A 25,573-nucleotide genomic window follows, 5' to 3' on the forward strand; every position below is an offset into this window, starting at 1 on the left:
AGGCTGCGCTGGGCTATCCAACTTGGTGGCTTGGACTGATCGGCGAAGGCCGTTATCGATCAGCACGGAGTAACCCCGGACTCCGCTCGCGTCCGGCCCAGGCACGAGTACGCGAGCCAGATCGTGCCATGAGCCGACCTCCACCTCGACTTTCTCGCCCGATCACCACCACAACAGACAATGAGCGCGGGGACGACACCAACAACGACGGGCGAGCAGACGATAGTCTCGGCTCCGGGCAAGGTGCTGCTTGCTGGCGGATACCTTGTCCTGGACAGGCTGTACACCGGTCTCGTCGTTGCTACGTCGTCACGGTTCTACTGCTCCGTCGCCCCCGGACAGGCTGGAATCGTCAGCGTGCGTGCCGGCCAGTTCCCCGCCGACGCCAGCGTCTGGAAGTACGCCGCCAAGGTCGCCAACGGGAAGCTCGATCTGCAGGCCGCGGGAGACGAGCGCAACAAGTTCGTCCAAACGACTCTCCAGACGACACTCGAGTACGCGGCGCAGAGGCTCGAGCGCGAGGGGCGTGCCAGCGAGCTGTCAGCTGTTCTCGAGAAGGGTCTCGACATTGTTGTGTTCGCCGACAACGACTTTTACTCTCAGCGCGAGCAGGTGCGTCCACTGTATCTCCATGTCTCTCCCCTTCAGACCTTGGCTGACCTTAGCTCGCCGCCGCGGGGCTCCCGCTGAAGGTGTCGTCGCTCGACAAGCTGGAGCGCTTCACCCCGCTCCCGCGACCGCTGGGCAAGACGAACAAGACTGGTCTCGGCTCTAGCGCTGCGCTCGTTACGTCGCTTGTCGCTGCGCTTCTGCTCCACCTTGGCCTTGCCGTTCTGCCCACGGGTCAGGACACTATCCACGCTCTGGCGCAGGCAGCCCACTGTGCTGCGCAGGGCAAGGTCGGCAGCGGCTTCGACGTCGCCTCCGCCGTATACGGAACGCACGTGTACCGCCGGTTCTCGCCGTCGGTGCTCGAGCCCATGTTCACGGGCACTGCATCTCTCCTCGACATCGTCTCGGGCATGTGGGACCAGGAGACGCGGCCGTTCCGTCTGCCCCGTGGGCTGCGGTTGATGCTCGCCGACGTCGACGCCGGCACGGACACGCCGTCCTTTGTCGGCCAGGTGCTCAAGTGGCGCAAGGAGAAGAGCGAGGAGGCGCTGCGCATGTGGACCGTCCAGGACGCCGCGAACAAGGCGCTCGAGGAGGCGCTTCGCGGCCTCGCGCAGCTCGAGAACGAGCCCGGATACACCGAGACGCTCCAGGCTGCTATTGGCCAGGAGGTCGCTAATGTGAGTTAGGAATGATGGATACAACTGACAGACAGCTCGATGACTTCAGCCCGATCAACGCCCAGCTGAAGCATATCCGCGGCGCGATCGAGGGCGTGCGCAAGGGTATGCGCGACATGAGCCTTGCATCTGGTGTTCCAATCGAGCCGAAGGAGCAGACGCGCCTGCTAGACGAGTGCTCCAAGCTGCCTGGTGTCCTCGGCGGTGGTGTTCCGGGAGGTGAGTTGACAGCTACGAGAGTACAGAATCAGAGCTGACAAGCAGCCGGCGGCTACGATGCCATCTGGCTTCTGGCGATCGACGACCCGTCCAGTCTGGAGGGCGTTGAGCGTGTGTGGGAGGGTTGGACGGAGATGAGCGTCTGCCCCCTTTCGGCGAGGCAGAGCGACGGCGGCCTGCAGCGCGAGCAGCCCGAGGTGCTCGCCGCTGCCCTTGCTCGCAAGTAAGGTGTTAGAGATCATGGGTTGTCCAGTTACGTTGGGTTCATGCACTACTTTTCATGCCTACCATAGCGCACTTGGAGCGCATCTGTTGGCAGGAAGGGGGCACCCGGCGCTGTCCTCGCGGCGGGCGCATTCTCAAGGGGCTGGGCCTCAATGGGGCGATAAGTGAACGTCTCTTCAGCGCTTTCGTTCTCTGACAGCTTAAGCTACCCTAGACCTTCGCAAGTCGGCTCATCTAATATCACCTTGCCACTTGCCTGCCTCGCAGTAACAAGTAGAGACCACGTGTGCAAGGCGTCGGGGACAAGGTAAATGGGCTGAGCCACTGGGCAGTCATCGATGGAGAGACAACCATCCCAGCACGAGCCGAGCCGAGATTCTTTCGCTGCTTAAGAAACGAGAGGTCGAGTCGAGGAAGTTCCAAGCGCGGGATTCTTCAAGCAGCTTTAATGAGCTCACCACAAGAGTGTTCTGCTGATATCGGGGACTGAAAGCTTGTGACTGTCGATCTCGTTACCGTCGGCACTGCGAACATGAGTGGAGACATGAAATTGGTGAAAATTCCTTTGCGTCTCTCACAAGACGGTTGAATGCGTCGGAGTGCCAGTCGTGGACGGCACATCCATTGCCACAGACGAATGGTCATAACCGACGTACGGAGGAACTTATTTGGGGAGGCAGAACAGTGCTTGGCAAGCTATGCGCACGTCACAAGACCGGTGCTCATACTCTGATGTGAAGGCCCATCTAGAAATCAACGTCATCAGCAAATGTGAGTGCAGACATGGAGGCAGTTTACGACTGAGGGCGCCGAGCTTTAATGCATAGGTTCCCCTGCCGCTGCGAACCTTCTCCTTTGCTTCTCGCCCATGTTTACTCAAGCGCTGCCTGCCTTGAGCTCCGACGGCGCCGACTTGCACCTATGGTAGATTGCGAGACTCCCTCATCTTTGACTCTTTCCAATGCCTAGATCTCACCCCGAAATGTGATCGTTTCGTCTGGTAATCTTGTCTCGCGCAGATGCCGGGCAGCCATATGAGGAAGTTGGCCTTCCATGAAGGCCTTGCTTCTCCTGCTCTCTCGCTGCTGTGCAATGTCCTCACGTGTTCGCCGTGTCTACACTGACCAAGGATCTCTGAATGCACTGTCTGCTCTGCGACCCACGTTCTTCCCGGAACACTGTCTAGGCAGCTGCGGCTAGTGCTTTGTGGCTTGTGCTTAGCCTGCGCCAGGCTTTGCTAGCCTACACCTCTGTATTTATCCCCACATTCCAAGCCATGTCAGGCTTCGAGAGCACCCAGAATGGAATGCCGCTCGGACTCTGAGGGTCTCCAGTCGTAGAGTAGCTTCCTGGAACTTGAGTTAAGCATATCCTGCTCAGCGCCCTGCAACGGAAGCCAGGTCTACAGCTCAAGTGTCACTGTGCGCATGGTGACGCACCATGCATCTCACAACGCGCATCGCGTCGAAGGGTAGTCCAAGCCACACCGTAAGGAAGCGGCATCCCTAAAATGACGGGGCAGCTGCCCCAGGGCTTCGCAGGGCACATGGGCGGCATCGTCAGGCATGAGGGCAGAGGAAGATGCTGAAACCAGGCACAGAAGGCGACGGCAGACTCCCGAAGTCCTTAGTCTAGCGTGTTTCGTAACGGTTCGTCTTTGGTGTGCCCTCCACGCTGCACGACGTTTCGACGACATGCGTTCAATTTCTGCACCGTGTCACCGCGGAAGCCTTGCATTCCTTACAGGATCCATGCAGGAGAGATGGAACTACTGCAGGAATCGCAATAGACGGCAAGGAAAGCAGCTCAGTGCGGGAATCACTGCCCTTGCACCGCTCCCGATCACCATTGAGTGACTCCCACTGCAAGAACCTTCCTTATCTTCGAGCCTCCGATGCCGTACTTCCTCTTGCACATCTGGCTCGGCTCTGTCCCCGCTCCCCAACGGTCAGTTACGCCTGCTTACCACCGCCTTCTTCACACTGTATCCATGCGTCGCCGTTCCTTACTCAAGAGTTTTCGTACTGCTACATAAGATACAGAGGGGGAGCTCGGCAGCGAGAGAAGGCGCAGAGGAATGATGCAAAGAAGCTATCGGAAGTTGACGAGCGATGGCGACAGCCTAGAAGGGTCACATAGCGCCGTCGTCAAGACGCTAAAACACACCTGGACCGTGCTGCACGTTGCTTGGCTAAACGCCGCAGCGCCTCATTAACGCAGCAACCCTAGGCACTCCATGTGACGCTCCTTGCGCAGCACGCCGAAACCGCCGTATCCCGGGAGATCAAAGCGATGCACGCCAGGCCAAGTGAGTTGCGTCAGGATCAGCACTAACTCCTGCCGTTGCTCTGGACGGTCTGACTGACCCGACTGGCTGTCGCTTCACACCTCATCGCATCGCACTTCTCGACGTCTCTCCATCGTTCATCTAGACACTCTTTCACTTTCTTGTAACATTACTCCGGCAGGCCTTCCACAAGGTCACTGGTCACGCCTTCACGACTCCTTTCTACGACGCACGACGCTTTCCTCCTCAGGGCCGACAGGGCGCTTCGAATTTCCACTGCGAAGATAACAACAACCCGCCGGCAACAACAGCGACATGGCGGGCTCGGCGTCCTTTGAGGATCCGGATCGCGAGCCGCTGCTCCGCAGTGACCTTGAGGCTGGTCGGGAGAAGCTTCCCCTCGGCTGGCGGGGGTGGAGATATTGGCTGTGAGTAAGCTGCATGAGACAGGTGGTGCAGAACGTGCTTCACCTCGGCGGGCAGTCCTAGATCTTCTTCAGGTTGTCGAGACTACACGGCGATCACGGCGATCCCCCGGCTGGTCCGTCCGTAAGCCACATCCACCTGTCTCTCCGCCCCATGGTTTCCAGCTGACCCCAGTCATGCGCGCCGTGTGCCGATCCTCATTCTCCTGGGCGTGATCCTGTTTCTTACCGGCTTCGTGTCTCATCCCAAGGCGAGGGCGTCGACATCAGATTTCCTTCGCGAACAGAGCGGGAAGGTCATGAAGCCATTTCACGACATGCGGCCAGGTGACAAGGCCAAAGCGAACGAGATCCGTGTGCTCAAAGGGCTGCTTCAGACGATGTACCCGGCAACGCACGGCTCGCCGACTCGCGACCGTAACTGGGGCGAGCTCGACCGGCTCATCGAGTGTGTCGAGTGGGCCAATTGCACAAACCAGGAGAAGGTCGTCATTGGCGTCAGCCAGCACTTCCGTGGTGGCGAGGTCGGCGGAGTGGGAGGTGAAGATGTCTGGTGAGTCACCCACGGGAATACCCACGGCACACGGTCCGCTTTACGTTTACGATGCGCATTTCAGCTGACACACAGGGCGCGCTCGATGCTGAACGGGATCCGCGAGCTGAACTACACGTTCCTCTTCACGAGCGGGCACATGGACACGTTGCTTGTGTACCAGAAGATCCCGAGCATGGTGCAGGCGGTGATCTGGGAGCCCAATGAGTTCGCTCACTGCATCGCACGCAACGACACGAACTACGCTGAGCTCGAGGCGCACGAGGCCGACGCCGATGGCACATGGCAGGTCGGCCGCAAGGCTTGCATTCAGTCGCACCTGTATCCGGAGGGCATCCCGTACTGGAAGTCGTTCGTGCTGCACTTCTGGGAGAACCCCGTCACGGACCTCGGCGGGCAATGGACTCTTTCGCCTGAGGACTACAGCAAGATCACTTGGAACGGCGCCGGCAACCAGTTCATCGGATACAGCATCGAAGACCGTTGCCTCGAGTACGAGGTCTACGACGAGCGCGAGCACTGCGGCCTCATCCTCGCCAAGGAGCCGAAGTACTTCACGGAGGAGAACGGGTTCAAGGGCATCCTGGGACAAGCTCGCGACAGCGTTCGGCCCGCCCGGGTCGGTGGAGAGGAGGTTCCGTTTAAGCTTGTCTCGACTGCTGGTCGCGAGCGCGACGCGGACGGGACGACGGAGGAGCTGCCCGAGGGCATCGTGAGCCTAGGCCGCATGCCTCAGGCCGAGTACACGAAGACGCTGGCGCGCTCCAAGATGCTCGTGGGAATAGGAAACCCGAAGCTCTCCCCGTCGCCGTACTGGGGCCTCTGCATGGGTGTACCCTTCATCAACATTATCGAGGACTGGCGCGCCGACGACCCGGACAACAGGCAGCACTGGCGTACGCAGCAGGACGCGCTCCGCTTCACGCCCGAACCATACGTGTACCACGTACGCCACGACGACCTCGACGGCCTGAGCCAGGCGATGCAGCGCGCGGCCACGACGCAGATCGGCCGCTTCATCCCCGACTGGATGAGGAAGGAGGGCCAGCTGAAGCGCATCGAGAGGCTGATGGAGACGGACTGGTACGCTGAGGCGCGCAAGGTCGTCGAGGACAAGTACGAGAACGACCCTAAGTGGCAGCACCTCGCACCGTTGCATAGGGGCGACCACTAGCGAGGACCACTAGACGTTGAGATGTCGAGATATAGAGCGAAGGAGAGAGGTAGGAGGACTTCTTGCACATCCTGTAGACATTACACGCCCCAGCGGCACTGTTTCCATACTGTCGCGCGGCCGAGCGCCGCGCTTTACGCATAACGAACATAGTTATATTCATGTACGCACCTTGATTCAACTTGCACTCCTGCGGCTGTTGCTGCTGGTGAGCGGCGCTGCGAGGCTGCTTGGGGCGTCCCGGGCGTGTGAGCCATGTCCGTGCACGTCGCGCATCTCCGACGGTCTCCGACGTCAGTGTCGAAACGCCGAGGCAGATCTCAAGACTGAATCGAGACCGCCCATGCAGCAAGTCCGAGGATCCGAGGCTGACAACACCTCTCAGTCGATCTGTCCATCACACTAAGGCGCAAATACGTACCGACTCCCGCCCGCAGCACCGTTGATCCCGTAGTGCGGCCCGAGACCGCCGGCACGCCTTTGCTTCTCCGAGCGGTCGCCGAGTGCCGAGGAATCGAAGCCATCGGGCGTCGAGAGTCTTGAAACGCGCGCAGCAATGGTGCCCCTTGTCCCCTTACGTTCGAGGCAACCTGACTATCGACCCGAGGGCATGCTCAGCTCGGTTGTGCCGCTTGCGTCGCACCGACTACGCCGAATGGCCTGCTCTCCAGACTGACCTCCGTTTAGCGTACCAACATTGGTTTGGGCCGAGGGAGCTCGTACGCGATGGGGATATGGCACGATGCTGGATCAAAGTGAGTGACTTTAATGAAAGGAGGGTGTAGCAACGTGTGAAAGAAGGAGAGTAGAGTTGAGAGTTGGAAGGTTGAGCATGTGAACGTGCTCGTGAATCAGAGGCACCGATGTGTGGCATGGACAGGGAAGGCGGGGCCGGGCGATGGAGAAGAGCGGGTGGATTGGAGTTGTGTTGGATGAGCAATTGAATCGGCCTTGAGCTTCGCGAAGACACTTTGAGTCGCGAGTCGGAGCTGAACATGTGCCTGCCCTTAGTTCTGTGTGCGGCTGTGTGGTTGATTGAGAGGCGAGCAGTAACGAACGGTTCATGGTGCCCCGACTTTGGCCAGGCGTGGCGATCTGTGTGCGTTGTCTCATGTCTCACAGACTCCCGCCAAGTTGATGGCACTGGAAGGTGATGCTGAGACAAGCACACATGAAGAGGCACAGATTGACGATCCGCCGCAATTCAATAACAACGGACGTGCGCGTGCGACGCTCGCTCTGGTGAGCCGCATATGACCATCTGGACCCCTCCGTCCCCACTCCTGGTCGAGGATGGAGGGAGGGGCACTCATTTCACGATACTGGGCATCGAGCTCCCCCTTTATCTGCTCGATGATCACGCATACGACTGAACGCCGCCTAATGGCTGTTTGGTTCCACTGCCCAAGAGTGAGATGGTGAGAGGGAACGGCACTATCTTCAACTACCACACTTGCTGCTCCGCTGCCAGTTCCAGAAGCGGGGTCCTCCCAGAGTAATTGCAAGTTGTCAGTCCCCGGGTCACCGACATAACTTTGTGAGGGCCCCTTGCTCTTCTGTCAACGCTGGCTCAGATACGCTTATCCAAGCATACCAAGCACTGCTCCGGCGCTCCGGAATGACCCCAGGAGCAGAAGCGCAGGGCCCCAAATGTGTGCGTCCTTGAAGCTGAAATTTATACACATCTGCTTTCAGTCGGCTCGATTGTTTCGAGGAACAAGCAGAGCGCGCCGCGAGCTGATGCATGCCTGGACGTGACACTGTGATAGGTACCACAAGCTGACGTGATGGTCCCGAGCCCTACGCCCAAGAGACGATATCCTGCGTTTGTCATGCCCGCATGGCCGCGCAGAAGGGAATTATGCCGTACACCGTAGGGTGCACGCAGCGCTTGGTGATGAAGGCACGAAGAGCCACTCTCGTGACTTGTGGCTCGTGCTTCGCGTGCCCTCTCATTGCATCGCGTGCTATGTCTAGTGTGGAGATGCACGTCAGACGACCATCCACAAGGAGAGCAGACGAGGGGACAAGGGGCATGGTGCCAAAGTGATCGGAGACGCAAGGTTTTTGGACAATGGCCGGAGTGGGTCGGATGGTGCGCAGCCACTTGATTGCGTGTGGGAGAGCCCGAAGATAAGGATGACGCCGAAGGAGCCCAGGGCAGATGGGCTCTGCGGGACCACGATCCCTCCACATCCTCGTTACGACTGTTCTGCAGTCTCACACTGTGCCCAAGATGTCCCCAGTGACTACGTTGAGTGTTTGGACAGCAGCGAGGGAGGCTCATCACAGTTCCAAGCAAGCATTGTTGAACCATTGCGCCACTAGCATGCATGGCACCGTGTGTCCTCACTGACAATGCGTCTGGTGCGTCTGGTGTCGAATACTGCTGGGACAGGTGCCTGGTTCAGGCCATCATCTGGCTTCCCTGACCCTGCAGAGCTTAAGGCCAGCGAACGACTTTTTGGGCCATGGACGTTTTGCTCGATTGCAGTAGTTGCACATACGTACGTACTCCCGCTCCCGTGTTTGCGTCGGTCTGCTGTCCCATGTCCCAAAGTTGGCGCAAAAAGCGTGCAGGCTTATGACCGAGCAACGTCCCTCAGAATCCATGTTCACCCCAAAGTGAAAAAATGCAAGGCTGCAGTGGTGCACAGCCGAAGCGAACAAGAACAAGCGCACAAGCTTGCGCGCAACACGTTCAGCACCGGCAGAAGGCGCTAACGTGCGCAGCGGAGCAACGCTGGACGCTGAACGTGCTGCTTGGCTGGAATAGAGCTGGACCAGGGTCACTTCAGGGTTACGCTGCGCAAGTTTCGACGCCGTTTCAAGCCGCCTCCCTATTCACGCGATTCATTTACGGCCCTCTGGCCGACCTTTTGCTCCCTGTGCTCCTCGCATTCCTGCATGCTGCCCGCCTGGGCTGGCTGGCCTAGACTTGCCTGGAGGCAGAGGCCCCAGCATTTTGGGATTAGGGACTCGCTGCTCCCTGCGCATACTGCCTGGCTGCTGCCATGCTGCCGTGAAGCCGTGCTGAAGATATGCTGGCTGCTTCGCGCGTGCCGATCCTAGGCAAGATCTCCATTTATCAAACCTCAACCACCCGAGCCACCGACGTGCACTGCAGCCTCCGGCCGGCCCGTCAGGCAACTCTTTTCCCTTCCTCCATCTCTCCTCCCCTCTTCTCCATCCCAACTACCCCACACTCCTTATCACATTCTCAAGATGGAGCGCAGGCGGACGTGGCTCCGGCTCTCCCTCGCCCTCAACGTCGTCCTCCTCGCCGTCCCCTTATACCTCTTCACCATCCGTGGGCTCGACCTCGACACTGCCCTCTCCCAGTATGTCACCGAACACCGCGCCCAGAGCGCTCTCGGCCGGTTTGCCGACTACGACTTTGCGGCCGAGACCAACGTCAAGCACGGCGACGGACCGAAGCACGGAGCGAACGTGAACGATATCCAGGAGGTCATCGCCGAGGCTGAGAAGACCGAGGCCGCACCGCCGCCGCCCCCGCCGGCACCGAAAGCACCGCGTTCGTGCCATGTTTGCGACGCCGGAGAGACGGGCAAGGCTCTTTGCGAGAAGTGGGGGTGAGTACTAGTGAACGGGCACGATGATGGGGCCGCTCTTCCCGCTGCGACACGCTGCTGCGCGTCGCGACCGAAGCACGTTTCCGACGGGCCGGACGGCGTCATTACAACGCGCTAAGCATGCTCGAAAAGCGGTTGATCACCGTGGACAAAGTTTGCGTGTGCAGCTACGGGCGGACCCGCGGGGGCGCACACTTTGTGTGCACGCCTGCCCCTACGCAGAGCTGCGAGCTAAACACATGTGCCTGGAGAGCTCTTATCTTCTGACTTTCGTGTAATCTGGATACTGACAATGTCTCAGACGTGACGCGATGACGCGCGGCATCATGTACTCGGGAACGAATCATCGCCTGCGCCGCGCTCTGGCCAAGATGCGCCGTGGTGAGCCATGGTCGATGGGTGTCCTCGGCGGTTCGGTCTCGACGGGTCACGGGCTTAGAGATCCCACGGGTGAGGTGCTCAGCGAGTTCAACATGCACCGCATCCTGTTTGACCACCTGAACGCGACCTTCCCGTCGGCCAAGGGCTCCATCCTGCATAGCGTGCGAGCGTCTGGCGAGGCGGGCCCGAACGACGGTCACAATACCTTCATCAACGGAGCCGTCCCTGCCCGCGGATCCGACTACTTCGCATACTGCTCGCACCTTCATGTTCCGGAAGACGCCGACCTGGTTATTCTCGAGAACGCCATCAACGACCCGCTTCACATCACCATGATCGAGACGTTTGAGCTTCTGCTGCGCTCCATGCTTGAGCGCGACCACACGGCGGTCCTCGTGTTCAACGTGTTCGCGTTCAAGTTCGACAACATCGCCATGGGCGGAGACCTGAACGGCGGCACAACCAGCTACTACGACACGCCGGTGCTCTCGAGCCGTAACGCGATGCTGCCGTACATGTTCGAGCACCCTGACACCGTTGCGGACTGGTTCGCTACCATGAACCACCGGTTGGACAAGAACAAGGATACTCTCGACAACGTCGACATCCGCCATTTTGGCCGCCCGCTTCACAAGGTTTCCGGCGAGATGATGGTCGCATACATCGACTCTCAGCTGTGCGAGATGGACGAGCTCGAGGAGGCCGAGGGAACGACCGACGTCGACAAGCTTTACCCCAAGGACCCTCTGCCGCCTCAACGCCTCATGGACAAGTACGCGCACGGCACGCACGCGCCGAAGCTCACGCCGTTCTGCGCCTCGACGAGCAGCGAGCGTCACCCGTTGGCCCCTATCGAGAATGAGGGCTGGTACGAGTGGTCCTCCTCGCCCGAGAAGAAGTACCTCGTCAGCAAGACGCCGGGCTCGCGCGTCAAGTTCAAGTTCTCCACGACGCAGGGCAAGCTCATCCTGTATTACCTCTCGAGCAAGGACTTTGGTCTCGGCAACGTCAAGTGCTGGGTCGACGATCAGGAGAACAACAATGCCCTTTCCATCGTCCTCAAGGGATACTGGACCAACCCTTACAACACGGGCTCGACGAAGCAGATCTGGAACATCCCGCCGGGCGACCACACGCTCACGTGCCGCCTGCTCGAGGAGACCGACGACCCAAGCGGTGGACAGGAGTTCCGCTTCATGAGCATCATGAGCATTTAAGCGGCCTCTGGCCCAATGGGCGAGCACGCGGATGCCACACGCCGCGCTCGCACCTTGTCTTGCAGCCCCAGAGGGCCTCTAGCAACTGTACACATAGACACACACTACCGCACACCATCCACACTCCGGCTTGTCGGTTTCCTTATCGTATTTCTCATACCCCAATATTAACAGGTAACCTATTATAGAGGATGTACTTTCGATTCGTGTTCTGATTGGCCGACATTTCTCACCGTAGCGACCAATTCACGTGACTCTCCCAATGCGCCGGCGGAAGCCGGCGCTGGTGAAGCTAGTTTCATAGACTCATTTGACAACCAGCCAAAATGTACCCCTGGGTTTCGGACAATCAACAACTACTGCACATGTGCCACAGACGGGCTGCAGATGACCGCCCAGTGCCTGCTTGCTGGGGAGTTCGCGATTTCTAGAAACGGTTCGTGGAGACCTTTGCTACACAGGCACGGGCGTGCAGTCCTTCGTACAACTAGATGGGTCCCGCGGTGAGATATGATAGATTGCTGCCGTGATTGCGGGTCCCCACCCTGCACGTTCACCTCTACCTACCAGTCACTTGCGATCTGCTGAGTTTTGCCATGCAAGTGCACTTTGAGCGGCATGGAGCGGCAGGAGGGGTGGGGATAGAGGGGAGTGGTTCCCCAGACTACCCGGCGATCTTCGCCACCGCCCAGCCAAGTCACGTGCCAGGCACCAAAAGTTTCAAGGACGGTCGCACACTACATGATGCGCCTCCACACGGCTCGTCCGCTTGTATTCATCACACCAATCACACAACATGTCGGTGGAAGAGAAGATCAGCAAGGAAGAGCGCCGCAAGCTCAAGGAGGAGAAGCGTGCTCGTAAGGCTGCCAAGGCTGCTGCTGCTGCCGAGGCTGCCGGCGAGGACGCCCCCGCCCCCGAGAAGAAGGAGAAGAAGGACAAGAAGGACAAGAAAGAGAAGAAGGACAAGAAGCGCAAGGCTGAGGACGATGGCGAGGAGCCCAAGAAGTCCAAGAAGACGAAGGAGGAGTCGCCTGCCACCCCCGCCGAGACCATCATCGAGACCCCCGCCGAGGGCCAGGAGGCTCCCGCCCTCTCGAAGAAGCAGCTCAAGAAGCTCAAGGCTGCTGCCGCCGCTGCCGAGGCCGCCGAGGCCACCCCGGCTGCCCCCACCCGCGAGTTCACCGCTGCCGACAACGCTTTCCTCAAGGAGCAGAACATCACCCTCGAGCCCGCCCTCTACCCGCCGTACCTCGACATGGCCTCGCTCGTTGTCAACCCCGCGATTAGCCAGTTCCTGTCGTCGTTCACGAAGCCGACTCCCATCCAGTCCGTTTCGTGGCCCGCTCTCATGGCCAAGCGCGACGTCGTCGGTATCGCCGAGACTGGTTCCGGAAAGACCCTCTCGTTCGGTGTGCCCGGTATGCAGCTGCTGAGCCAGCTCCCGCCCGCCGGCAAGAAGGGCAAGGGCAAGCTCGCCATGCTGGTGCTTGCGCCTACCCGTGAGCTTGCCCAGCAGTCGTTCGACACCCTCGTCAAGCTCGGCAAGCAGCTCAACATCGAGGCTGTCTCGCTTTTCGGTGGTGTTCCCAAGGGAGAGCAGATTGCCAAGATCAAGGCTCCCAACACCCGCATCGTCGTCGGTACCCCGGGACGAACCCTCGACCTCGCCGACTCGGGCGACCTTGACCTCTCGGGCATCAAGTACCTTGTCCTTGACGAGGCTGACCGCATGCTCGACGCCGGTTTCGAGAACGACATCCGTCGCATCATCGCCCACTGCCCCAAGCACGACGGCGGCCGCCAGACCGTGATGTTCTCGGCCACCTGGCCCGAGTCCGTCCGCCGCCTCGCGTCGTCGTTCCTCACTGAGCCCGTTAAGGTCACTGTCGGCTCTGACGAGCTCTCGGCCAACAAGCGCATTGAGCAGGTCGTCGAGGTCCTCGACAACCCCCGCGACAAGGACGGCCGTCTCACGTGGCACCTCCGTAACCACCTCAAGTCGAACCCCGGTGCCCGTGTTCTCGTCTTCGGTCTCTACAAGAAGGAGGCCCAGCGTCTTGAGTACACCATCCGCCGCGCCGGCTACAAGGTTGGTGCCCTCCACGGTGACATGAACCAGAACGACCGCTTCAAGGCTCTCGACGCCTTCAAGGACGGCAGCGTCAACGTTCTTGTCGCTACCGACGTCGCCGCCCGTGGTCTCGACATTCCCGATGTCGCCCTCGTCATCAACGTCACCTTCCCGCTCACGACTGAGGACTTCGTCCACCGCTGTGGACGAACAGGCCGTGCCGGCAAGACCGGAAAGGCTGTCACGTTCTTCACGGGCGAGAACCACGAGCGATCGCTCGCGGGCGAGTTCATGCGTGTTCTCCGTGACGCTGGCGCCGAGGTGCCGAAGGAGATGGACCGCTTCCCGTCCACGATCAAGAAGAAGGAGCACGGAAGCTACGGCGCGTTCTACAAGGACACGACGAACGCGCCCAAGGCCACGAAGATCACGTTCGACTAGACGGATAGACCGTTAGACGTGTCGACGACCGCTGTCAACGCTGGGCCGCGAAAACCATAAAATTTGGCCGGAGCCACGGCCAGCTATTTCATCACCACAGTTTCAGTTTAGAGGGTTCAGCGTTTAGATCATATTTTTGCACTACCTGTATACTTTATCAATGTATGCATCGAGACTACAAGACACAAAGCACATCTGTCCACCGCCACGGATCTGGCATCTGTCAGCATTCTCTCACGAGCTGACTGATCTGATTCACTTTTCTTGCTGGATACGGACGTGAGACGGACACTTGGCCCGGCCGACATGGGTCGGTCAGGCACGGCCAGCACGGCTATGACGATAAACGCCACCCGCTGATAGCTCGCCCTAGATTTGGTTCGCTCGCATGCTGCGGCTTCCTCGAAACAGCTAAACTACTTAATGAGTCGCCGTCTCGCCACCTTTTCCAGACATCTCTCCATATCATCCAAGGCATCCTCTTCTCCAGACATGTTCGGCGCTATCAAGTCCAAGCTCGGATACGAGAACCTCCCCGCCGACGCCGGGAACAAGTCGTTCTACGACCTCAAGGCTCAGCTCCCCGGCCAGGACAAGTACCTCGACTTTGTGAGCTTCTTCTGTTTCCGAGGACGTCAAGCTAACCTTCCAGTCGACGCTCAAGGGCAAGGTCGTTCTGATTGTTAACACCGCTTCCAAGTGGTAAGTGCAGCTGGCGGCCTCCTGATATATCAGAAGCTGACAATCCTCAGTGGTTTCACCCCCCAGGTACGACGAGAAGCGTTCTCACGCAAGCTGACAGCAGTACACTGGCCTTGAGAAGCTGTACAAGGACTACCACGACCGCGGCTTCGAGGTCATCGGTTTCCCCTCGAACGAGTTCAACGGCCAGGAGCCCGGCAACGACGAGCAGATCGCTGAGTTCTGCCAGGTCCGTTTCTCCGTTAACACGCAAACTGACATGACAGGTCAACCATGGTGTCACCTTCCCTCTTGCTAAGAAGGTGAGCTTCTGTGGGTTAGTCGAAGCTGACATCGCAGAGCAAGGTCAACGGTCCTGACATGAACGAGGTGTTCGCGTGGCTCAAGTCGCAGAACGCTCCCGGCGCCGGCGGTGTCGCTGGCACGACCTCGATCAAGTGGTACGTCCGCTTCCGCTCAATGGAAGAAGCCCCAGCTGACATTGCAGGAACTTCACCAAGTTCCTCGTCGACAAGAACGGCAAGCTCGTCGACCGCTTCGGCTCCACGACGACGCCCGCGAGCATCGCGCCCAAGATCGAGAAGCTCCTCAACGCCTAATCTGTCTCTTCCGCCGTTCTCGGCCCGGGCCCCATGTTGTAACCTCCGGTGATGCTATCTTGTTATTGCTGATTCATTTCCTGGTGCGATGGCGCGACATGCAGAGTGGAGGTCGGCTTGGCCGTCGGCGAGCGGACACTGGCCCCTGAAAGTGCTCCGTAGCCCCGCACAAGAAGATCTCCACAGTGACGGTCGTCATATCGTTGATGACCTTTCGGCCGCCATGCGCGGGGCATCTGTAGAGCGGATATTCGTCTCCCGCTCCCAGCGGCAAGGTCCTCTGGAAGCTGGGAGGCAGGGTTTGAGATGAGCAGAGCAAGGAGCGATGATCCTCCACCAGGCCGGGGGAAGATCTTATTCTCGCTGACCACATAGAAGCAGTTGCAACGGCAGTGACTTTTGCTTCCTTCACGTCTCTCAGTTTTCTAGTCTATAGTCTAGACAGTGCCGGCTTGTATCACGAGCGAAGTCTCCTTCTTGCAGGCAGGGCTGATGGCCAGGCAACGGCGATCCAGGAAGTTTTCCTGGATGTGCCAGGCACCTGCCGCGAAAGTTGAGTGAATGACTTTGTCTGCAAAGATCGAGCGAGATGTTCTGATCGCGTTCTGGTGCGGTTGCATAGCGAGCTGAGACATTTAGACAAGCGCAGCCGACCATGCGGCGGAACAGCGCACTCTGCATCTGAATGCTCGGAGAGACGGGATCTCATCCATTGAACCGTCCGTCTACGGTCCCGCGACGCCTACCAGCTCCCGTGCCTGGCTGCCGACCCAGCTGGCGTGCCGCTTTGACCGCCTTCCGACCCTCCCACCCTGGCATCCGCCGCCGCTATTGTTGCTCTGTGTGCGCTCGCTGCTCGGCGATGAATTCTCACTTGCTCACTCTCCACCCAACCCATCGCACCTCACTACACCCTCCTTCCGGCATTCTCGCGACGCCGAAAACGACTGCATGGCCCGGTGAACATCCGTGCATCGAGTGACAAACGCCCACCGCCCCCTTCCCGCCCCTCCCTTCCACAGCCTACACATCTTCTCACTCTTCATCCTTCGCCGACTCCGCCAAGAACAACAAAATGGCGTCCCCACCCGCTAACCACCCGTTCATGCGTCCGGCGATCGCGACAGTAACCCAGAACGCTCAGAACGGTGGTACAGGAACAGCGTACTACAGCCCACCTTCCGCGTCGCCGCCGCAGGCGTTTGAGCGCAAGTCGTTGTCGCCGCGGCCTCCGTCGTCGCTCTCCGCCGCGCCGCGCTCGCGGCCAACGTCCCCCGCTACGCCATCACAGCAGGACAAGTTTGGCTCGCTGAACGGCAGCGCGAAGCCGGAGGCGTTCCACGAGCCGTGGCTCGAGGAGCAGCCGCCGAAGAAGCTGACGAGATGGGAGGAGAAAGTCCAGGGTGACCTTGCTGGATGGCGCGGTGGACAAGGGTGAGCTAGTAGGCCCGCGATTGAGCTGACGACAGCGAGCCGCGGTCCAGCGTGCCCCAGGCCGGCGTGCCGAATTCGACGTATTACGGCCAGCCGCAGACGGGCATGATCGGGCGCGACCTGCCCAAGGAGATTGTTCGCATTGAGCGCGACTGGCACCTCGGCGACATCTGCCAGTACGTCTAGCTTAGCCCCCTGGCGTTCGTAGCTAACATACCCAGGTTCTCGACGACCTTCCCGCTCGAGCTTGAGTCGCGCATTAGCCCTGCCAAGTTCACTGCGTTCATCGAGGAGATCAACGTGCCCCTGCGCGAGGCGTACTCTGTCAGCGGGGCTGTCATGGACAATCTGCTTGCGATTGCGACGTGGTGGACTAGTCTGATGTGGCACACGAGTCACTTCGAGAAGGTGGGTAGCTGACCGCTGGCCAATCTTCGAGCTGACGATCAGGAGCTTCGACGTGCTGAGGCCATTATTCGATCATTTAACGAGTCAACGTTCAACCCGATCGGTCTTAACGTTCTTTCCCCGCGCGACGTCGCGCTGCAGTACGTGAGTAGCTTGCCCTCTTCATTGCAAATAGCTGACATTGCAGCTCGAGATCGAGTGAGTAGCCAGGCTTTATGGTTGCCTGCCCGCCCCCGACCAGCCCACTGACCCCGCAGGTACTACTAACTGATTTACTCTTGTCTTCCTCTTCCTCTTTGTTACCCGGAAGGCAGCACACCTACACTATACCAACGCACTACCCATTCTACGAAATCTTACGCAACGATTAGAGATACCTTGCATATAACCACTAGTATTATTTGTACCTGTTGTGAGATTGATGCACAACGTGATAGACTTTTCGCGGCCGTTGCGGACGTCTCCGTCGCCCCCGCAGTAGTGGGTCTGGCGGTCGTACGGTGGCCAGTCTGCGCTGGCTGGCTGGGCAGGGAGGAGATTGATCGGTGATCGGCACCTGGGTTTCGCGTGCTGGGCCCTGAAACGGCAACTTTGAACGGCCAAAGAACGCGCGCATGGATCAGTCCATGCAAGTCCAGTCAACCGGGCCTCCACCGAAAATATATGACTGTCGCCCAGGACGCGGGGGACACCACGTTGGGCAGCAGCGACGCCCTTTCGCGTTCTGGAAACACCCCATCCCCCTCGCCACCCCCCACACACCACACTCCCGATGGTAGGAACACGACGGTCCTCGCGGACCACGCGCGGCAACCCGCTCCCGACTCCGAGCGAGAAGAAAGCACTCTCGGCCCCCTCCGAGGAATCCACACCCTCCTCTGGTAACCAGGTACCGACACCACTCAGCATGTCTGACGAAGAGGACGTTAAGCCCGTCCGCGGCAAACGCAGAGGTGAGTCACCCCTCCTTTGTTTGTTCTGACCTCAGCCTCCTCCTCCGTCTCCACTCGATCCAACAAGCGTCAGGTCCTCGATCATGTCAGCCTGCCGACTCGCCCTTCGCGCCGCGCCTCCGTGAAGAGCGAGCCCGTCGACGACGATGTTTTACTTTTGAACGACGACGATGATGACAAGGAAGACATCCTCACACCTCCCCCACCCGCGCGTCGCGGTCGCGGACGCCCCCTGAAAGTCAAGGCGGAGCCCGAATCTGAGTCCGAGGAAGATCAGCCTCTGGCCAAGACCGCCGCCCGCGGTAAGGGCAAGGGCAAAGCGAAGGCGATCTCGATCAGCAGCAGCGACGACGACGATGACGAGGGTAGTGACTTCGTTCTTAGTGAGGAAGACGTCAAGCCTGCGCCTTCCTCCGTCAACCGCGCTGCGATCCTGCGCGCCGCCGAGCGTCGCATGAACGGTTCGTCTTCCTCGTCGGCGCTGCCTACCCCCGGCGCCAGTGGGACTAGCACTCCCTTAGCCGACAAGATCTGGGACGGATCCGAGTCCGAGGCCGAGGAGTCGGACTTCCTCTCCGATTTGTCTGACTCGCCAGCTCCGAAGAAGAAGGGCAAAGGCAAGGCTAAGGCGTCCAAGGGAAGACGCCTGGACGGCGGCGAGAGCGAGGATCTCCCTGAAGCATGGAAGGGGAAGAAGAGGAAGAGCCGCCGCGAGAAGGACGAGGAGAACGCCGAGAAGGCAGAGATCAAGAAGATGGAGCGCAAGCTTGCTGCCGAGCTTGGGCGCAAGCTGACGCAGGGCGAGAAGAACCAGATCCGCCTGCAGAGGGTAAGTTGGTCTTTCTGAGAGCGCAACTGATATCAGCACCATCCCGAACTTAAGGACGCTTGGGGTGATCTCGAGGCCAACCTTGAGCCTGTCAAGCCGGTCCCCATGGAGGCACACCCGTCATTGAAGCTGACGCTGCTGCCTTTCCAGAAGGAGAGTTTGTACTGGATGAAGAAGCAAGAGGAAGGTCCTTGGAAGGGAGGTATGCTGGCTGACGAGATGGGAATGGGTAAAACGTGAGTCAACCTGTCATGTTGCTTCCTAACTCGCAGTATCCAGACCATTGCGCTCCTCCTCTCGGAGCCTCGTCGCAAGCCGTCGCTCGTCGTCGCGCCAGTCGTTGCGCTCATGCAGTGGAAGAACGAAATCGAGACGCACGCCGAGGGTTTCTCTGTCTGCCTGTGGCACGGCAACTCGCGCAGCAAGATCGACCTGAAGAAGTATGACGTTGTGCTGTGCTCGTACGGTACGCTCGAGGCATCCTTCCGCAGGCAGCAGCGCGGCTTCAAGCGCGGCAACCTCATGATTACGGAGCCGAGCCCGATGCACGCGTTCGAGTGGTTCCGCGTCATCCTCGATGAGGCGCACAACATCAAGGAGCGCACGACAAACGCTGCCAAGGCTGCCTTCGCGCTCAAGGCCAAGTACCGCTGGTGTCTCTCGGGTACTCCGCTGCAAAACCGTGTCGGAGAGTTGTACTCGCTCGTCCGCTTCCTCGGAGCCGATCCCTTCAGGTGAGCTTGCCCGAGTGGTCTTGGTGCTGACGTCAGTTTCTATTACTGCAAGAAGTGCTCGTGCAAGTCGCTTCACTGGAAGTTCGGTGACAGGCGTCACTGCGATGACTGCGGACACAAGCCGATGGACCATGTCTCGTTCTGGAACTCGGAGATTCTCACCCCCATCGTCCGCTACGGTATCGAACCGGGCAACCCCGGCCACACTGCCTTCAAGAAGCTCAAGATTCTGCTCGACCGCATGATGCTCCGGTGAGTTTTGTCCTAGTCATTGCCTGCTAACTCTCAGTCGAACGAAGATTGAGCGTGCCGACGACCTTGGTCTTCCTCCGCGCACCCTCGTCATTCGCCGTGACTACTTCTCGCCTGCCGAGAAGGAACTGTACATGAGTCTCTTTACCAATGCGAAGCGCGAGTTCAACACCTACGTTGAGGCTGGAACTGTTTTGAACAGTAAGCTGGCCTGGTCTGCGCTACAAGCTGACACTAGACTACTCCAACATTTTCTCGCTCATCACAAGAATGCGTCAGATGGCGTGCCACCCCGACCTCGTGCTCAAGTCGCAGACGAGCTCGCTCGCGCAGCCAACCACCGAGGGCAGTATCTGCCGTATCTGCAACGACTCGGCCGAGGATGCTATCGTCTCCCAGTGCCATCACGTCTTCGACCGCGAGTGCATCAAGCAGTACCTTGAGATGCAGCAACTCCGAGGTCACAACGTAAGCTTCCTGTCTCCGTGAGGAAGCTAATCATTCAGCCCGAGTGTCCTGTGTGCCACATCGAGATCTCGATTGACCTTGAGCAGGAGGCTATCGACCTCTCCGAGACGAATGCGAAGCGCGCTCGCCAGGGTATCCTGTCGCGCCTCGACGTTGACAAGTGGCGTTCGTCGTCGAAGCTCGAGGCGCTTGTCGACGAGCTCGAGAAGCTCCGCAAGCAGGACTGCACCATCAAGTCGCTCGTCTTGTGAGCTCACGCATCATAAGTCTCAAGCTAACTCCAGCTCCCAATTCGTGTCGTTCCTGGACATCATTGCGTTCCGCCTGCAGCGTGCTGGCTTCAACGTAGGTTAGGGGGCGTTCGCATCACTAACCGCCAGATCTGCCGACTTGAAGGTGGCATGACGCCCCAACAGCGTGACGCGACTATTCAGCACTTCATGAAGAACACGCAGGTCACTGTGTTCCTCATTTCACTCAAGGCGGGTGGTGTCGCGCTCAACCTGACCGAGGCATCGCGCGTGTTCATGATGGACTCTTGGGTGAGTTACCCGATGGAGCGACGTGAACTGACAGTCAGTGGAACCCTTCCGTTGAGAACCAGGCTGGAGGTAAGTGTCTTGAGCTGTTACTCGGTGATTCAGCTGATCCCAGACCGTATCCATCGTCTCGGTCAGAAGCGCGCGGTGACGATCACGAAGTTCGTCGTCGAGGATTCGATCGAGGACCAGATCGTCAAGCTGCAAGCGAAGAAGCTCGCCATGACGGACGCCGCCCTCAGCCGCGACCCCGATGCCGCCCTCGGCAAGCTCACCGTCGAGGACCTCGGCTTCCTCTTCAAGATGTAAAAGCTGCAGAGCAGCCAGTGTTTGTAGCGACAGAGTGTAGCATGACAGTTGATTGTACTTCCTGTTTCCCATGCATTGTACATAGAACCAGACGTCTCTGTTCCGCAGGTCCGGCCTGCTTACACGATAGCCACTATGGAGAGCGCCGTCAGCCCCAGAGCCAAAACGTGGTGAGACCAGAGCCGTGCCGCTCCCGACGTTGTGGTGGCGGATGGAGCGGCTGCGCTCGAGCTACTGGGAGATTGAGCTGCAGCAACGGCGGGAGTGTTCGCGGGCGGCGGGTTATAAACCTGGTCCCAAGGTGTACCGGCGTTTGCCTCTGCTGTCTGTTCTCCCGCACCAGATGTGGGGTCTTGCATGTTGATCCCCGGTACCGACTCCTGTGGCAGTCAGCATTGCTCTTCCATCATCTTTCGCGCCGGGCCTTCCCACCACGGCCAAGTGACACCTACCGGCAACCTGAACCCCTGCTCCTGACAATCCTTCACCACACCTCCATACGAAGCAACGTACTCCGGTGCCGTTTCGTTCAGCTCTGGGAACGCGCACAGAAGACACTGAGCCTGAACGTCCAGCACAGCGCAGACGTCCTCGTTTCGCATCGTCCATATCGGGCAAGCGGCGAGCTTGCTGCCATCAGGCAGTGCGCTGGTCTGTGCAGCGGGGGGAAGACTGCTGGGCAACGGGATGGCGCAGGCGCCCTTCCGCGTCGCTTCTTTCCAGGAATTGCAAGGCGTCGAGCAGTTGGCGGGCACGTCCTCCTCGTAGGGAATCGTCTGAATTGGCCAGGTCACGTTGCCGTTGTGCCCGAGGTGGTCGCCGAATTGCCGTCGGACGAGAGTGGCTGAGGCGAGGGCCGTGGAGAGGACTAAGGTCAGCGCTGCGATCGTCGTCGATACCCACCCAGCGTGAACAACGAGGAGGTCAGCATGCTGGGAGTGAGGGATGAGGAGTTGTCAAGAGGGGGGCATTCGTCTCCGTCACTGTGAATACCCAAAACGTCGAGCCCATCTGCACATGACATCTCGCGACGAACGTTCCGCACCTGGCGACGTCGAAAGTTAGCTTCAGCGTGTGTGATCATGCACGGGTGGTGGTACCGATATTAAGGTTTACCCCTCTGGGTGTCTGTGAGAGACCAAGGTCGATGTCTTGTTTCACTCACTGGCTCCACACAACCCCTCTGGTTACGGGGAAGGCTCGGTCGTCCCCGGGAGCTGAGCATAAGCTCTGAGCTCCCAGCCAAGAGGACGTCGTCGGTGAGCAAGCCGACCATTGTGATTGTGGCGGATCGCTCATTATTCAGAATTCTACATGCACTTCGCTTACGACACTGGCACCACATGCATCCAGCTCTACCAGAGAGCGCCCTACTGCCACTTGACCTCTTTCCCAGTGGACCCGAACACCGACTTGAACCACCCGCGGACCTTGTCCTCGAACGCCTGCAGATCAACACGATGGTTCTCCCACCACACAGCTTTGTACGTCCACTCGGAGCGCCACGCCTTTGCGCTCTCGACCCAGCGGACGATCGTGTTCCAGTCCCCTCCGGCCGGAATCAGCGGCGGGTCCGTCATCTGGAAGCCCATCTTGGCGTACCTGTCCTGCTCGTCGCGCGCCGCGGTGCGCCATTCCTGGCACCGTTCGATCCAGCGGTTCAGGTCGTCCCAGTTTCCACTGGACGGGCCCTCGGGCACAAAGTCGAGCACCCACGTGCTGCGACGGCGCAGCGTGTGCGGGTCCGGCACTATGCTGGGATCCTTGCGCGCCGCCGCTGCGATGACGGCACTAACCATTTCCATCAGCTTGAGCATTGTCAGGTCCCCCTCGGACGAGGCTGGTTCGGCGGGTGCGGGAGGAGCGTTGACGGCCGCGGTCGGCTGAGCGATGTCACGACGGTCCTTGACGCCTGCCTTGATGGCGCCGAGGATGTTTTTGATGTTCTCCTTCGCCTGCTGCTTCTTCGCGTCATCCGTGGTGGCGGAAGGTAGGGCCCAGATGGTCTTGATCTCCCCAGCCGGGTCGGGGGGACCGTTGTATGCAATAGTAGAGATCGGGATAGGAGTGGGGATCGTGGATACCGCGGCAACGCCTGTAGCCCCTTTGGCTTGGGCGGTCTTGGGAGAGGCTTTGGACTCGGTGAGCAGGTAGTTGCTGTACCAGGCATCAAACTCCTTATTCCTCTCCTCGGTCGTCTTCCCGGTCTGCGTCGGGTGCGCAACCATGACTGCGTCGTTCTTCGATTTTGACCAAGTCGCCGGTGTCTTCGCCTTGGCCGTCGTAGTAGCCTGCAAGCCTACAGGCGTCGTCGTGACGCCCGCCGCTGCGTTCGCCTTCTTCTGAACCTCGTTGTCGATGAGCCTTTGCTTCTGCTCCAGAGCCTGCTGCTGCCACTGCTTATCAGCCTCGGTATTCTTCCCGGCCTCCGTGCCGATGAACTGCTCCAGTTTGTGCTTTGTGGCAAGGAACCGCTCGCGCCGGTACTGACGGCTGGCCATGGGGCCCCTCCACTCGAACCGCTCGGGCTTGCTGTCAATCTGGCGGTAGAGTGACAGCTGTGACTCGTTGACCACGTCGAACTTGTCGAACCCTACGTCGTCGCTCATGCCCAGGTAGCCGTCCCACCAGGTCCATAACTTCTGGTCCATCGAGTTCGGGTCGAGGTTCGGATCGAAGACTTTGTCGTATGCCTCCGTGATTGTCATGGTCTGGCTCGCCTTCAACGCATCAGCGGCGGAGGTTGTGCTGCCCTCAGCGGCGGCGGTCGTGGCGGTAGCTCCCTTAACTGCACTGATACCGGCAGCGGCAGCACCCATGGCGGCAGCATTTGCAGGAACACCGACGGCAGCGCCTGCAGCGCCGGCACCCGCAAGAGTTCCAGCAGCGACGTTCTCGGCGGCAGCCTTTCCGGCGGCGGGGGTAGCCCCAAGGGCAGCTTGACCGGCGGGGCCAGCTCCGACAGCGCCCGCGACCCCTCCGGCTGGGCCAGCGCCCGCAGCAGCTGCAGCTCCGGCGGCCGCCAAGGCAGATCCCGGGGTAGTGGCGTTACCATTGGGAGCAGCAGCTTGAGGGGCGCTTCCGGTGGTGCCACCGGCAGCGGCGCCAGCAGCAGCCGCACCAGCAGTGCCACCTGCTGTGGCGGGGACGGCGGTAGCTGCCCACGGCCCAGTCGTTCCACCGTAAGCGGCTCCCGTGCCGTTGGTGGTGCCAGCAGCCCCAGCAGCTGTGGCACCTACAGCAGCACCAGCGGCCCCCGCACCTGCGACAGCTCCTGCAGCGCCAGTGGCCGGGGCAACTCCCGCCGCCTTATCGGCGATGGCGCTCTCATTGGCATCCAGGGCGACGGCGTCGTTGGCACCTTGCGGAGGTGGTGCGTTGTCGGCAGGAACCTCAGCGAAGGCGCCGTAGCCGATGATGTTCTCCTCTTTCTTGTTGCCTTCCTTCTGTTCACCGCCGTCGGCGTTCTCCTTCTTCTCGTCGTGGCTTTCTCCTCCACCGTTTCCCTGGTTCTCCTGGCCATTGTTGCCGTCGGCGGGGTTGTCGCCTTGCTCCTGGCCGTCGCCGTGGTTGCCATCAGGAGCCGGTTCACCATTGCCCTCACCTCCGCCTTTGCCCCCCTCCTTGCCTTCACCACCGTCGTCGGTGTTCTCCCCCTCGTGATTGCCACCGCCTTCCTCGCCTTCTCCACCCTTGTCTCCTCCATTCCCGCCCACGCCGTTGCCGTCGCCTTGCTTGTCACCCTCTCCCTCGGCGGGTTGCTCGCCGCCCTCGGGGTTGTCGTGTCCCTCGGAGTTCTCGGCCGCGACTTCCCCTTCTCCACCGCTGCCGGAATCGGCGTTCTCCTCCGGCTTTTCGCCACTGTCTCCCCCGTTGTCGCCGCCGTTGTCGCCATTGTGGTCGCCTTCGCCGCCGTGGTCCTCTCCTTTGCCGCTGCCACCGGCGTTCCCCTGGCCGCCTTCTCCTTCTCCGCCACCATTGTCCCCCTCGCCTTCACCCAGGTCGCCACCTCCATCGCCGCCATCGTTGCCATCGTTGTCGCCGTTGTTGTCGCCGTTGTTGTCGCCGTTGTTGTCGCCGCTGTTCTCGCCATTGTTCTCACCATTGTCGCCATTCTCACCATTGTCGCCGTTACCCCCGTCACCGCCCTCATCACGGCGATACAGGACCGGCCCGTGCTCGCGTGGCGGGGCCCTCACACTCGTGATCGCAGGAGTTGCTGAAGTGGAAGAGGGAAGTGCGTCGCAGGGGACGCGGATCGGCGCAGCCGCGGCCGCGGTAGCGAGGGCGAGGTATGCTGCGAGTGCGATCCTCATGTCGGTCCTTCAAGGATTGAAGTTTCAAGGTAGGGATGGGGATAAGCCGGCTTATCCTGAGCGCCTGGCTCGTGAAAATGGGAGACGTCAAGTCGTACTGGGGCGTGCAACGCGATGACTGCTGGTGGGAGATTATAAGCATGCTGCAA

General features: G+C 59.9%; 9 protein-coding genes across 9 annotated transcripts; 7 read left to right on the forward strand and 2 right to left on the reverse strand.

The window, feature by feature from the left end:
• Nucleotides 1-180: 180 nt before the first annotated feature.
• A1Q1_07704 (uncharacterized protein) lies at nucleotides 181-1,738 on the forward strand (the record flags this gene model as incomplete). The annotated part of the gene is made up of 4 exons (XM_014326716.1): nucleotides 181-612; nucleotides 666-1,292; nucleotides 1,358-1,511; nucleotides 1,557-1,738. The coding sequence occupies 4 exons, from the start codon at nucleotides 181-183 to the stop codon at nucleotides 1,736-1,738; spliced, it is 1,395 nt and encodes a 464-aa protein (XP_014182191.1).
• Nucleotides 1,739-4,338: 2,600 nt separating this feature from the next.
• Nucleotides 4,339-6,175, forward strand: A1Q1_07705 (uncharacterized protein; the record flags this gene model as incomplete). The annotated part of the gene is made up of 4 exons (XM_014326717.1): nucleotides 4,339-4,451; nucleotides 4,507-4,572; nucleotides 4,624-5,001; nucleotides 5,077-6,175. 4 exons carry the CDS (start codon nucleotides 4,339-4,341, stop codon nucleotides 6,173-6,175), a joined length of 1,656 nt encoding a protein of 551 aa, XP_014182192.1.
• Nucleotides 6,176-9,400: 3,225 nt separating this feature from the next.
• Nucleotides 9,401-11,366, forward strand: A1Q1_07706 (capsule structure designer protein 3; the record flags this gene model as incomplete). The annotated part of the gene is made up of 2 exons (XM_014326718.1): nucleotides 9,401-9,768; nucleotides 10,070-11,366. 2 exons carry the CDS (start codon nucleotides 9,401-9,403, stop codon nucleotides 11,364-11,366), a joined length of 1,665 nt encoding a protein of 554 aa, XP_014182193.1.
• Nucleotides 11,367-12,162: 796 nt separating this feature from the next.
• A1Q1_07707 (uncharacterized protein) lies at nucleotides 12,163-13,881 on the forward strand (the record flags this gene model as incomplete). Its single annotated transcript, XM_014326719.1, has 1 exon — nucleotides 12,163-13,881. The coding sequence occupies one exon, from the start codon at nucleotides 12,163-12,165 to the stop codon at nucleotides 13,879-13,881; it is 1,719 nt and encodes a 572-aa protein (XP_014182194.1).
• A 423-nt stretch (nucleotides 13,882-14,304) lies between these two features.
• On the forward strand, nucleotides 14,305-15,182 carry A1Q1_07708 (glutathione peroxidase; the record flags this gene model as incomplete). The annotated part of the gene is made up of 6 exons (XM_014326720.1): nucleotides 14,305-14,490; nucleotides 14,534-14,583; nucleotides 14,634-14,649; nucleotides 14,705-14,812; nucleotides 14,923-15,023; nucleotides 15,071-15,182. The coding sequence occupies 6 exons, from the start codon at nucleotides 14,305-14,307 to the stop codon at nucleotides 15,180-15,182; spliced, it is 573 nt and encodes a 190-aa protein (XP_014182195.1).
• A 1,075-nt stretch (nucleotides 15,183-16,257) lies between these two features.
• Nucleotides 16,258-17,226, forward strand: A1Q1_07709 (uncharacterized protein; the record flags this gene model as incomplete). The annotated part of the gene is made up of 5 exons (XM_014326721.1): nucleotides 16,258-16,616; nucleotides 16,667-16,792; nucleotides 16,838-17,024; nucleotides 17,067-17,168; nucleotides 17,212-17,226. 5 exons carry the CDS (start codon nucleotides 16,258-16,260, stop codon nucleotides 17,224-17,226), a joined length of 789 nt encoding a protein of 262 aa, XP_014182196.1.
• Nucleotides 17,227-17,796: 570 nt separating this feature from the next.
• Nucleotides 17,797-21,108, forward strand: A1Q1_07710 (uncharacterized protein; the record flags this gene model as incomplete). Its single annotated transcript, XM_014326722.1, has 11 exons — nucleotides 17,797-17,977; nucleotides 18,217-18,806; nucleotides 18,861-19,042; nucleotides 19,229-19,540; nucleotides 19,634-19,792; nucleotides 19,840-19,922; nucleotides 19,995-20,260; nucleotides 20,347-20,507; nucleotides 20,610-20,802; nucleotides 20,841-20,871; nucleotides 20,915-21,108. The coding sequence occupies 11 exons, from the start codon at nucleotides 17,797-17,799 to the stop codon at nucleotides 21,106-21,108; spliced, it is 2,352 nt and encodes a 783-aa protein (XP_014182197.1).
• A 119-nt stretch (nucleotides 21,109-21,227) lies between these two features.
• On the reverse strand, nucleotides 21,228-22,384 carry A1Q1_07711 (uncharacterized protein; the record flags this gene model as incomplete). The annotated part of the gene is made up of 4 exons (XM_014326723.1): nucleotides 21,228-21,488; nucleotides 21,561-21,952; nucleotides 22,012-22,153; nucleotides 22,274-22,384. 4 exons carry the CDS (start codon nucleotides 22,382-22,384, stop codon nucleotides 21,228-21,230), a joined length of 906 nt encoding a protein of 301 aa, XP_014182198.1.
• Nucleotides 22,385-22,478: 94 nt separating this feature from the next.
• On the reverse strand, nucleotides 22,479-25,424 carry A1Q1_07712 (uncharacterized protein; the record flags this gene model as incomplete). Its single annotated transcript, XM_014326724.1, has 2 exons — nucleotides 22,479-24,953; nucleotides 25,308-25,424. 2 exons carry the CDS (start codon nucleotides 25,422-25,424, stop codon nucleotides 22,479-22,481), a joined length of 2,592 nt encoding a protein of 863 aa, XP_014182199.1.
• Between the last annotated feature and the right edge of the window lie 149 nt (nucleotides 25,425-25,573).

This window comes from Trichosporon asahii (genome assembly GCF_000293215.1).
Source record: "Trichosporon asahii var. asahii CBS 2479 unplaced genomic scaffold scaffold00017, whole genome shotgun sequence".
Taxonomy (NCBI): domain Eukaryota; kingdom Fungi; phylum Basidiomycota; class Tremellomycetes; order Trichosporonales; family Trichosporonaceae; genus Trichosporon; species Trichosporon asahii.